Source organism: Sinocyclocheilus anshuiensis, unplaced genomic scaffold (assembly GCF_001515605.1).
Source record: "Sinocyclocheilus anshuiensis isolate Anshui unplaced genomic scaffold, SAMN03320099.WGS_v1.1 scaffold1051, whole genome shotgun sequence".
NCBI classification, from domain to species: domain Eukaryota; kingdom Metazoa; phylum Chordata; class Actinopteri; order Cypriniformes; family Cyprinidae; genus Sinocyclocheilus; species Sinocyclocheilus anshuiensis.
Window position 1 is genome coordinate 879,402 of NW_015546234.1, and position 13,298 is coordinate 892,699.

General features: G+C 37.8%; 1 protein-coding gene across 2 annotated transcripts; it reads left to right on the forward strand.

The window, feature by feature from the left end:
* The first annotated feature begins 1,011 nt into the window (after nt 1-1,011).
* LOC107701490 (homeobox protein SIX6-like) lies at nt 1,012-5,934 on the forward strand. Of its 2 annotated transcripts, none has more exons than XM_016503506.1 (2): nt 1,012-2,011; nt 5,737-5,934. In XM_016503506.1, the coding sequence occupies exons 1-2, from the start codon at nt 1,440-1,442 to the stop codon at nt 5,900-5,902; spliced, it is 738 nt and encodes a 245-aa protein (XP_016358992.1). In that variant the 5' UTR covers nt 1,012-1,439; the 3' UTR covers nt 5,903-5,934. The 2 variants fall into 2 exon arrangements, with proteins under 2 accessions (XP_016358992.1, XP_016358991.1); XM_016503505.1 differs by lacking the exon at nt 1,012-2,011 and adding an exon at nt 3,190-4,189.
* The last annotated feature ends 7,364 nt before the right edge of the window (nt 5,935-13,298 follow it).

Genomic DNA, 13,298 nt, shown 5'->3' on the forward strand with positions numbered 1-13,298 from the left:
GCTACGGGCAAGCTCATACATCATGCAAAAAGGGCCCGAAGGATTTTCTTCAAATCAAATGTGTGGGTCTGTGAAAATAATATCAGGGGCTTTCCGTCAGAATGAACTTTTCCACTGTAGCCAGCCGTGAAATAATCTGACCCAACACCTCAAACCATCTGCGCTATCCATCCGTCTTATTATTTATTGCGAGCTGTAGCTGATATTATACCACATTTTTTTATGATATGGCATCTCCACAAACCGCACGGATGACACGTTTGTTCATTGATACCCCTCGCAAATCCTGATTAATTCCCAAATGAACTCAAAATATTTCATTGATGCAAAGGGCTGTGATATAAGAACACTGTAGTTGAATCAAAATAGGCCTATATATAAATAAAAAAGCAATTAAAATACCTAGGACGAAAATATTTGCTTAAAATATTTGTTTTTGCTGATTATATTTGAAATGGTCAATTATAACTGCTTATGTAAGCTGTTAATAGTCTTTAGCCGGTAACCAAAGATCAGCAGACTCGTCCACGTGCAGCTGGAAGGCGGAATGGTTTGTCCAGTTAAGACTCGTTTCATTCTAAACAGCGCGATATTAAATTTGACATGCCAATGACTGTTGCGCTTTGTTTCCTTTTTTGTGTCAGCGGCCGTTATTCTTCACAAGCGAGACTCCGGGGCTGACGACTGACTTCTTTTCTGAAAATCCACAAAACAAACGGATGATCTTATTTAATGTCATTTGCCATTTCAATCCAAACCATTCGCGCGTCGCAATACGCTTCGGAAACGTCTGTGCTCGCCTATTCGGAACGATAAAAAGCCAATCATGTCCTCTCCAGTGTTAAGACTATATAAAAATGCCGACGAGTGACAGCTTAAATAACATTTCGTGCTAGATGAGACAGCACTGTACTTTCCATTAGGTTTTAAAATTCTGAGAACATAGTTTATGTCGCATAAACTTAACTTAAAATGTGCGTAAAATACGCAATCGAGTATAATTAACTCGCGGGGATTCGGTAAAAGCAGAGGTCGCTGAAGTTTACATTCTAAAAGGCGCTGTCGAGGTCTGGGAGGTGCTGAAATCTACTCAAGCTCAGTTCCGCGTGATTGGCACGCTTGACAGTGATTGACAGGCGTCGGTGGAAACTACGCAACCAATCTGCCAAGTCCAATAGAAAATCAGAAGCGGGCAGCACGTCTTTTCCCTCCTCAAAAACATCTTCATTCTTGTACTATAATTTCGTGCCCTCGAACTCCCGAGGCAGCCTCAGACCGTCAGAGCGACATCTCTATTTCTCTGCATCGTCTAACGTTCATCATCTGATTCTGGAACTGCCTTTTTGTCTGGATTCGACTGGGGGAGACAGAGAAAAGCCACATTAAGCACGAAGCTGTGCTTGAGGTAGAGAGGACTCCGAGGGGGAACAGAAGCCTTCATGTTTCAGTTGCCAATCTTGAATTTTAGTCCCCAGCAGGTAGCGGGGGTATGCGAGACTTTGGAAGAGAGTGGAGACATCGAGCGTCTTGGCCGATTCCTTTGGTCGCTGCCCGTCGCACCCGCTGCCTGCGAGGTGCTGAACAGAAATGAGTCTGTGCTGCGGGCTCGGGCTATCGTAGCCTTCCACACTGGGAATTTCCGTGAGCTTTACCACATTCTGGAGAACCACAAGTTCTCCAAAGAGTCCCATTCCAAACTGCAAGCACTTTGGCTGGAGTCACACTACCAGGAGGCAGAGAAGCTACGAGGCCGCCCACTAGGGCCAGTGGACAAATACCGGGTACGGAAGAAGTTCCCTCTGCCTAAAACAATTTGGGATGGGGAACAAAAGGCGCACTGTTTTAAAGAAAGGACCCGGCATTTACTTCGAGAATGGTACCTCCAGGATCCTTATCCGAATCCAAGTAAAAAGAGAGAGCTTGCACAAGCTACGGGACTCACTCCCACTCAAGTGGGCAATTGGTTTAAAAATAGAAGACAAAGGGACAGAGCCGCGGCCGCTAAAAACAGGTGTGTTTTCCCCATTTCAATCATGGGGCCTATATTGAGAAAATATTTCATATTTTAGCTGTAAAATGGATATAAACTAACATATCGATAAAATATAAATGAAATATACAAATTTAATAAAGGAAAGGATATAGGCTAAAGCATAACATTGCCTACTGTCACTGTTAATTGTCCAAGTCAGGTTAACAATAAACCAACAGTATACTAAAAAAAAAAGATCGATTAATCAACAGATGTTATTATTTGTAACTTTAGCTATTAACTGTGTCTTTTTCTGATTAAAGCCGACATTTGCTGGACTTATTTTTTGTTTATTTTATTATTATTATAATTATTTTTTTTTTTTACATTTTTACTAATGTAATTTTACTAAATAACAGCGCAAAAAGGGCTGTCACATGTACAAAATGCTGTTACTAGTCACTTACGACCAAAAATCATTGGCTATAGCTTTTGTGTGTGTATTATGGTTTGGGCCTACACTCTTAAAAATAAAGGTGCTTCAAAAGGTTCTTCAAGCGATGCCATAGAAGAACCATTTTTGGTTCCACAAAAAGCAATTAAAATACCTAGGACGAAAATATTTGCTTAAAATATTTGTTTTTGCTGATTATATTTGAAATGGTCAATTATAACTGCTTATGTAAGCTGTTAATAGTCTTTAGCCGGTAACCAAAGATCAGCAGACTCGTCCACGTGCAGCTGGAAGGCGGAATGGTTTGTCCAGTTAAGACTCGTTTCATTCTAAACAGCGCGATATTAAATTTGACATGCCAATGACTGTTGCGCTTTGTTTCCTTTTTTGTGTCAGCGGCCGTTATTCTTCACAAGCGAGACTCCGGGGCTGACGACTGACTTCTTTTCTGAAAATCCACAAAACAAACGGATGATCTTATTTAATGTCATTTGCCATTTCAATCCAAACCATTCGCGCGTCGCAATACGCTTCGGAAACGTCTGTGCTCGCCTATTCGGAACGATAAAAAGCCAATCATGTCCTCTCCAGTGTTAAGACTATATAAAAATGCCGACGAGTGACAGCTTAAATAACATTTCGTGCTAGATGAGACAGCACTGTACTTTCCATTAGGTTTTAAAATTCTGAGAACATAGTTTATGTCGCATAAACTTAACTTAAAATGTGCGTAAAATACGCAATCGAGTATAATTAACTCGCGGGGATTCGGTAAAAGCAGAGGTCGCTGAAGTTTACATTCTAAAAGGCGCTGTCGAGGTCTGGGAGGTGCTGAAATCTACTCAAGCTCAGTTCCGCGTGATTGGCACGCTTGACAGTGATTGACAGGCGTCGGTGGAAACTACGCAACCAATCTGCCAAGTCCAATAGAAAATCAGAAGCGGGCAGCACGTCTTTTCCCTCCTCAAAAACATCTTCATTCTTGTACTATAATTTCGTGCCCTCGAACTCCCGAGGCAGCCTCAGACCGTCAGAGCGACATCTCTATTTCTCTGCATCGTCTAACGTTCATCATCTGATTCTGGAACTGCCTTTTTGTCTGGATTCGACTGGGGGAGACAGAGAAAAGCCACATTAAGCACGAAGCTGTGCTTGAGGTAGAGAGGACTCCGAGGGGGAACAGAAGCCTTCATGTTTCAGTTGCCAATCTTGAATTTTAGTCCCCAGCAGGTAGCGGGGGTATGCGAGACTTTGGAAGAGAGTGGAGACATCGAGCGTCTTGGCCGATTCCTTTGGTCGCTGCCCGTCGCACCCGCTGCCTGCGAGGTGCTGAACAGAAATGAGTCTGTGCTGCGGGCTCGGGCTATCGTAGCCTTCCACACTGGGAATTTCCGTGAGCTTTACCACATTCTGGAGAACCACAAGTTCTCCAAAGAGTCCCATTCCAAACTGCAAGCACTTTGGCTGGAGTCACACTACCAGGAGGCAGAGAAGCTACGAGGCCGCCCACTAGGGCCAGTGGACAAATACCGGGTACGGAAGAAGTTCCCTCTGCCTAAAACAATTTGGGATGGGGAACAAAAGGCGCACTGTTTTAAAGAAAGGACCCGGCATTTACTTCGAGAATGGTACCTCCAGGATCCTTATCCGAATCCAAGTAAAAAGAGAGAGCTTGCACAAGCTACGGGACTCACTCCCACTCAAGTGGGCAATTGGTTTAAAAATAGAAGACAAAGGGACAGAGCCGCGGCCGCTAAAAACAGGTGTGTTTTCCCCATTTCAATCATGGGGCCTATATTGAGAAAATATTTCATATTTTAGCTGTAAAATGGATATAAACTAACATATCGATAAAATATAAATGAAATATACAAATTTAATAAAGGAAAGGATATAGGCTAAAGCATAACATTGCCTACTGTCACTGTTAATTGTCCAAGTCAGGTTAACAATAAACCAACAGTATACTAAAAAAAAAAGATCGATTAATCAACAGATGTTATTATTTGTAACTTTAGCTATTAACTGTGTCTTTTTCTGATTAAAGCCGACATTTGCTGGACTTATTTTTTGTTTATTTTATTATTATTATAATTATTTTTTTTTTTTACATTTTTACTAATGTAATTTTACTAAATAACAGCGCAAAAAGGGCTGTCACATGTACAAAATGCTGTTACTAGTCACTTACGACCAAAAATCATTGGCTATAGCTTTTGTGTGTGTATTATGGTTTGGGCCTACACTCTTAAAAATAAAGGTGCTTCAAAAGGTTCTTCAAGCGATGCCATAGAAGAACCATTTTTGGTTCCACAAAGAACCATTCAGTCAAAGGTTCTTTAAAGAACCATCTCTTTCTTACCTTTTTGTAATCTGAAGAACCTTCTTTCGCCACAAAGAACCTTTTGTGAAACAGAAAGGTTCTTCAGATGTTAAAGGTTCTTTATGGAACCATTTAGACAAAAAGGTTCTTCTATGGCATCGTGAAGCACCTTTATTTTTAAGAGTGTAGTCTACATCACTGGATAAAAGTCCTTTTCGATATGCGAAATAACAATTAACGAGAGACTAAAAAATGCAGCATAGATTAAACGATGCTTACTTTCATTTTAGCCCGATAGCTAGTCTTTATTGATTTCGACAGTTTAGCTGTGAATTGAAGAGATTCTACCGTGATGTCAATAGGCTTTTTATTTTGTCGTGCAAGGTGTTCGCTGCAGTGATGCGAACAAGGAACGTTTCTCACAAAAAAATAATTTAACTCTGTCAAATTGTGTTCTATATTTTGTCTTAAGTTTAAATTTAAGAGCTGATATTAACACCGTTAAAATTGGGCTATACTAAATCAAAACTGTTAAAAATGTATAGCCTGATTTTAAAATCAGCCTATTTTTGGTTAAAACGTGTTTAGACCAATAAACTAAGAATAAATGTTTTTACATTGCCATTCATTTTGTTAAACAAACAAACAAACAACAAAAACAGATTTCTAGACAACAGATGCGCGCATTGGCTGTAGCATCCCATTTCGTGTTCTTCCGGGGCATTCCGTTAGTAGGCTAAACCTGAGCCTGGAATAAGCGGAGCGTCATTTCATGATACGTTTATAGATTTCCTCCATTGCGTTTACAGTATTTTTATTTCTAAAGTAGTTAACCTTAAGTTACGTGTTTATACATTAATTGCACGCTTTTATTAGCCTAAATAAAAATGCAGAAAAAATCGACACTTAAACCACTGATTTTGTTTAAAAGAGTTTTAATAGAAAATCCTTCATCTAGCGTAAACACCATCCTTTTTATTTTTAAAGGTTACAACAGCAGGTGTTGTCTAATGGCTCGGTTCGGTCCTTAACTGGAGAGGATGGTGCTGTAGACCGACTGGGGAACGCGTCGAGCCCTGAAGCGAGCCTGTCGAGCAAAGCCGCTGCGTCGGCAATCTCCATCACTTCAAGTGACAGCGAATGTGACATCTAACATCGCACCACGAACCGGCCCGCGGGCTATACGGGAAGACTGAGAAAATTAACACATATGAAGGAAATCGAGACAGACAATCAGCAAGATAAACAAGCACATTAGTGCCTGCCTTAACGTATCAGAGTCCGTGTTTTTATTTTATTTCATTTTATTACTTTTTTTCTTTTTTTGGAGGCTGTTACACCAGCCCGGAATCTTTGGATCCGTGGAATGCTTTATCTTTAAAATGTATTTATCTTTTTGTGAGAGCAAAGTGGGGGCAAACGCGAAAAAAAATACTATGTATTAAAACTACTTTTGTAATCGATTGCCTCAAGCAAGGTGCCCCTACGGAAATGATATTAACACTTTTTGTTTATTTTGAAAAGGACTTCATGGTGAAACATTTTACCTCCCAGGTTTTCTAAGGTGTTTACGCATTAAATTGTTGCTCTTATAGAATCTCATTTTTATTTACTTGGTCATTTCAAGTCTGGTCATTTTCGGTATTAATCGATCGCGTTTTAGAGCATGTGCGCCGATAGTGAAGATTTTAGTGAATGAAGGACTTATTCTAATAAAACTTTGATGCTCAAAGTAACCATACAGACTTATTCTCATCAATTACCAATATTAAACCAAATTCATGTTTATTTCCGATAACCATTTTGTTGATAAGCTACAAATGATGATTATTATTATTATTATTATTATTTAGTTATTAGGCCTATAAGTTGTTTGTTGGATTTTTTAGGCTATCTCATATTTTAGACTGCCCGGACATCGTATTTTGTTAGCCTTAATAGCATAGGCTATGTGAATGCATTGTGTCTGCATTCACCCTTCATTTAGGCAGACAAACCACTTGAACTTTTGCCTCTATACGTACTATTCCTGGTATAAATGGTGCACGCACAGCCAGTATTCGGTAAGTGTAGGCTATAGTGGTGCGTGTCCAGACGCGTTAACCGCCCCGTGTGATTGGCTTTGCCGTCCTGTAATGTTTTCTGACAGGAGAAGGTCAACGAGAGGGCGAAGCGCCTCGGTTTCAAAACGAGCAAGCTAGAGAGGAAAAGCATCCAAAACTTGTAAAATGCACAACCGAATGCTATAATTTATTTACTGATTTACTTATTTGCTTGTGCTTTAATTGCTTACAGAAAAACTGCGAAATTGTGAACGTTTACAGTGTTTTACTAGACTATTTTTTTTCATTTTCAAGGTCTAGGCTTATCAAAACCTCAAACTCCTATGATTAATTACAGCCGCTCTCCTATCTCAAATTATGTAGTTTTGTCCACTTTTTATTTTGATTATTATTATGATGAATAACTCGGCTACTAATCTTGTGCCTTTGCCATTGTTTATTGCTTTAATTTTTATGTTTCGTTTTGTATCACTTTTGTTATGGGAAGGAAGGACAAACTGTATATTTTAAGTCTGTTAATAATGCTTGGCTAACAAATTGTTATTGAGGGAAAAAAGAGGCATAGATGTGGTAGGGGAAAGGAGAGCACGCTATTGAGTGTGCAGAGGGACAAAAGCGGAAAGATTAGGTGAAAAGAGTGTTTCTGACAGTCAAATAAGGTTGTCAAACTCTACAGCGCTAATCAGTGGTAATGATCGGTTCTCAAACCCAACTGGAACAATAGTGAGCTCTTCAAAGCTCTGGTGGGGTTAAGCGGGTGCTTTCTCCCCTATGTGCTCCAAGAATGCTTTTTCAGTGCATATTTATTACAATATCGAAAAATATAGGCTGTAAATAATGTGTGTGTGAATAGTATGAGGAATATGAATTCCTCATTAGCTGCCACAAAGACACCACCGACAAAAGTTGTACATTTTTAAAAATAAATATGGCTAATTATTATTATTTTTTTTTTTACAAAAAATATTCGCTTCTAGCTGGCTCCAATTAAATTTTCATTTTCTAAATATCAATATTAAAGTTGAGCAGGGACTTGCATTCACTAAAACTAAATAAGGTCTTTATTCAGAAGTTCTGGGTGTTTAACAATTTCCATGGGTTTTTGTGAACATAACACAATGCAAATTTGTCGTGCTCAAGGCCAGAAAACATGCAATTGATTGCCTATACTAAAATTATGTGTGGAACAGCAAAAGTATATTTTCCATGTGTTCTTATCCCGTCTTAATACATTAACAGAACGATTATCATTGCACGTCCCCAAAAAATGGACTACCAATTGTAACTACTAAAATGGCTTAATGAGGCTGGGTGGTGTGATGCATTAAAGCAAGCATCCCTAGCGTCCCATGGCCCGAGTAAGATAAGTAAAACTGGTGTATACGATTGTTGAAGATCCTTCTGTTGACTAAAAGACATAAGACGTAGGCCTATTTCACATTGATCTCCAGCTGCGGATTAGGCTATACATGCAAAAACACACTTATAAACTGATGGACCGATAGATGGTACAGTGGGTTATAATAAATAATTATAATAAATATAATAAAGGGGGTTATAATAAATACATAAAAATTGCTTTATTTTGTTTCACTGAACTGATTCAGATAATAATAATTTGTGGTGTGTTTGTTACCGTACTTTTATGTCCTGTTTCCCACATTGTAGCTTAGCCTATAAGGAGAAGACTAAATTGTTCGTGAGATGTTGGAGGACTGAATGTACAGTCCAGCAATTTCTTTATTGTAATACTCGATTTTACATTAATTTAACGCACAACAGACGATGTTATGATGATTTTTACAGTTGCTCGGATGTTTTTGTGGAAAAATAATTACACCCGCTCTTTGCAATTATTTATCAGAATATGCCCTACGTTTGCCATTTGGCGTTGAAAATGTACCACTGTGCTGCGAATTTGCACAGAATTAATTAATTTTAACATTCTCTTTATTGCTTTTTTGAAGAGTGGAATAGCACAATCGAAATTAAATGTATTAAACAATACAACATTGCAATAACACATATCTTTCCGATTTGCATTACAGAGTTTACAATATCAAGGTAAACTCTGTAATTCAAAAAATATATATATTTATTTATTTTTGAAAAGGAGAAGGTCCTTTGTGAGGGAATGTAGGCCCGTTATGTTATCTCTCAAACACGGAGACAATAAATACATTATGTTTAGCTTTGTTAGAGCTTAGCGCCCTCTGCTGTTAAAACTCGTTTTTAATCTGCCCACACCATGGCCCGGATTCCTTAAGAACCTATTGAAAAGAAATTCTGGGTTCAAAAGCAGCTATCAGTTAGAGCCGAACCACTATGAACACGTTTTAGTTTTTGCTGATTTGGTTAGCCTTAAGCACAAACAACAACAGAATAAACAACAACAAAAATAATAATATAAATAAATACATAAGTGATCGAGTGATATACAAGTAATATTAATTTATTATTGTAAAACGGTTGCAGGGTTTCATTTCTTGTGAAATTAACATTATTTAGAATATATCATCCATTCCAAGGTTAGTCGTGGCCTGTAGGCCTAACTTAAGGCAACGTGACCTGCACAGACGTTTAAATGCGATATTCAAGAATAATATAGTAGGCTATACAATGGCTTTGCAATAATAGTACATTAAATCATATCTTGCAGGAATCCACACTAGTCACAGCCGCCGTAGCTGAACATTACGTCAGTCAAGCTTCACACGAGATTCACACGAGATTGAACTGAAAAATGTTCATCATGGATGTGTGTATTATTAGGCCTATGTATGACGGACACGCACAGTTACATCGCTGTAACGAGGAAGCAGTTAGTAAAAAAAACTTAATGCATCCACGCCAATAGTTGTCAGTATAAAGTCCAAGTCCATTGATGCCTTTGGGACCAACCAAACAAGAACCAATTAAACGTAAGCAAAAACTTAAACTTTGCACCTGTCGAATCAGAGATTGGATTTTCATCAAAATAGTGAAACACTTTAAAGTCTCATCGTTTTGTCAGTGACTGTGTGGTTTAAATAATATGTTCTGGAGTGACCACACATTGTTATATCCATGTGCTTCCCAGTATTCGGATAACTGGATGGATTAGCCTACTGGATTTTTGAATAAATGTAAAATTTTAGGGTAGTGATTAATTTTAGTGTTGTCATTAGTAATTGGCAGCAGATTTACCACTGCAGATGGCCGCCCAAAACTGTCACTGGTCAACGCGAATGCGTGGATTTCAACAAGGTCGCATCATGCATTGGTAAGTTGAGAAAGCGAGGTAGGCTATGTGATTTATACTCTTTATATTCTATATTTTAATTGGTCGTTTTATTTAAATGCACATTCGTTGTGTGTGTGTGTGTGTGTGTGTGTGTCTATATATATATATATATAATGAAAATGTTCAAATTGGGCCCAAAGTGTCAATATTTTGTGCGCCCACCATCATTTTCCAGCACTGCCTTAACCCTCATGGGCATGGAGTTCACCAGATCTTCACAGGTTGCCACTGGAGTCCTCTTCCACTCCTCCATGACGACATCACAGAGCTGGTGGATGTTAGAGACCTTGCGCTCCTCCACCTTCTGTTTGAGGATGCCCATGCTTGACCAATCCATCACCTTTACCCTCAGCTTCTTTAGCAAGGCAGTGGTCATCCTGGAGGTGTGTTTGGGTCGTTATCATGTTGGAATACTGCCCTGCGGCCCAGTCTCCGAAGGGAGGGGATCATGCTCTGCTTCAGTATGTCACAGTACATGTTGGCATTCATGGTTCCCTCAATGAACTGTAGCTCCCCAGTGCCGGCAGCACTCATGCAGCCCCAGACCATGACACTCCCACCACCATGCTTGACTGTAGGCAAGACACACTTGTCTTTGTACTCCTTTTTATTCATCAAAGAATCATGAAAAAAGTATCACAGTTTCCAAAAAAATATTTGGCAGCACAACTGTTGCCAACATTGATGATTCTAAATAATAAATCAGCATATTAGAATGATTTCTGAAGGATCATGTGACACTTTAGACTGGAGTAATGGCTGATGGAAATTCAGCTTTGCATCACAGAAATAAAATATATTTTAAAGGATATTAAAATAGAAACCATTATTTTATATTGTAATAACATTTTGCAAAATTACTGTTTTTTTCTGTATTTTTTATCAAATAAATGCAGCCTTGATGAGCATAAGAGACTTCTTTAAAAAACATTACAAGTCTTACTGATCCCAAACTTTTGAACGGTAGTGTATATTAATTTAGATTTGTTGGACAAAAATGTTTTTGAAATGAAAAACTGGCATGTTGTTACATGTGTGATTTAATCATTAATTTCTTATTATTCTGTATTATACAGTATATGACAGGATTGTAAATTAAATTTTTTATTTACATTTTTTCATTAATAACTGTTGCAAAATGAAAACCTTTACATATATGTGGGATATGTTTGCCTCAGAATATGGAAATCCTTATATTATTTTCAGTTTTATGTTACAATTAAAATAGCAATTCATTTCAATTCATACTATGATGACCTTGTCTTCTCAGTGTTATAGCTCTCATGCCATCAAGTAATGCAAGAAGAAAGACAAGGTTATCTTAAGAATCACAAATGTAGTTTTAGAACGTTATTGATGGGACTAAAACGTAACAAACTCAGTAGTTCCAAATATATAACATATATATGTATCGATTATCCTTATACTGCGAGGCAAAATCACATTATTTTCCTTTTAATTTCACCATAGGCTATTTGTGAATGACTGTCGCGTTCCTGTAAATCTACTCTCCCCATTGTTGTAAGTCATTAGTCTTGTACAATTTCACAATTTCAGCACCATGGCCAGTGCCTGAGCAGTCTTCATATGATTTTTTTCTACAGTGCTTTTGCAAATGATTTGCATTTGTCTGAAGGCCCGTTCACACAAAGGACGACAACTACATCGATAAAGATCGTTAAAAATCGTTCTAAATGTAAAAGAATAGCAAAAAAAAAAAAAAAACTATAAAAGCACAGAGGAACAACATCGTTGGGATCACTTTCAAAGCGATTTTTGCAGCTTAGGAACGATTAAAAACTTTGACAGCCAATCAGAATCCATCCTGCTTTAAAGAGCTCGAGCATTTAACGTGGCAGACGACATAATTGCAGCAGGTGCACAGTACATTATTGTGCCTTGGTGTAGACGATAACATAGGTATCCTATTGTTAGTAACCGTTCTTGTTGTAGTGTACCATTCTTGTCATCAGAAGTAGAGGGATCACTGCAACTAGAAAGTTACAGTCTCCACCATTCATCTACAGAACAGACTTACCTACTGTGAAAATTAAATCAAATGTAAATCCAGACATATTTAACATATCAGTTACGTATTAAAGGTACAGTTACTAAATAAGTAGGCCTATATGCTCTTTATCGAACAAAGAAAAAGGCATTATTTTTATATTTTACGATACATTTGTTTAAAATAAAACTACTTATGAGGTTATTCGTGAATATAAAATGGATGTTCTTATTTTCTGTATATAATTGGAATTCGTTTTATCAGATCTTTCTTGTGTTGTTGTATGATTTATCTCTAACTTTTTCCCACAGTTGCAAGTGGTTAGGCATATTATGTGGACTGTTATACAAACTCTGTCCACTAGAGAGCGGCAAATATAGCAGAATTTCTTCTTAAACAAACCTGGTTCTTGCTTACTTATATATAATTAAGTTCTCAGTCAGAATACTTTATAAACTACATGATTTGAGAGTCACTTTGATCACACACTGCAACTTAATTCGTCACTTTGATCATATCTAGAATTGTCCAATATAAGAAACTCGAAGCTCTGACTTTCTTGTAATGCACAGATATGACCAAAAGATGGAGATCTACTAATGAACTATTGACTTCTGAGAATTTAGCGTCCTGGGTGGACTTGGTGTGGGAATGGAAGCTTTGCAATCACTTTGCACCTGTATTTATTTTTTTATTTTTTTTTTTACATGTTTCCAGTCTTTATGATGTCCATGGTTTAAGTGGTATTTGTTACATTTTTTTGAACAGTTTTTCACATACTGACTGTATAGACTAGCCACTACGTCTACTCACACGGTCAGGCAGATAGGCCTATGAAAATTACAAATGCCTGAATGAAAATGAACAAATGTCAAATGAAAAACACAATAGCTGGTTGTCACTTAATGGCTCATGAGAAACAAGCAATGCACAGAACTAGATAATCCCATGACTCCCCTATAAACAATCATATATTCATGCATATTGACAATTTGATCTTAAAGGGGTCATATGATGCGATTTCAAGTTTTCCTTTCTCTTTGGAGTGTTACAAGCTGTTCGTGAATAGATAAGATCCCTGAAAATAATTATCTTTAAAAAAGCATCATATGACCCCTTTAATGGAAAGCTGTAAAATGACTCTGGCCATTTTTAGAGTGACAGAGACTTGTCCTTTTTTGCATAGAGACTCACC

Bases quoted from the DNA above. Each gene is read 5' to 3' on its own strand.
- LOC107701490 (XM_016503506.1), top strand. From the start codon at position 1,440: ATGTTTCAGTTGCCAATCTTGAATTTTAGTCCCCAGCAGGTAGCGGGG. The intron at 2,012-5,736 runs GTGTGTTTTCCC...TTATTTTTAAAG, and splicing joins GCCGCGGCCGCTAAAAACAG to GTTACAACAGCAGGTGTTGT.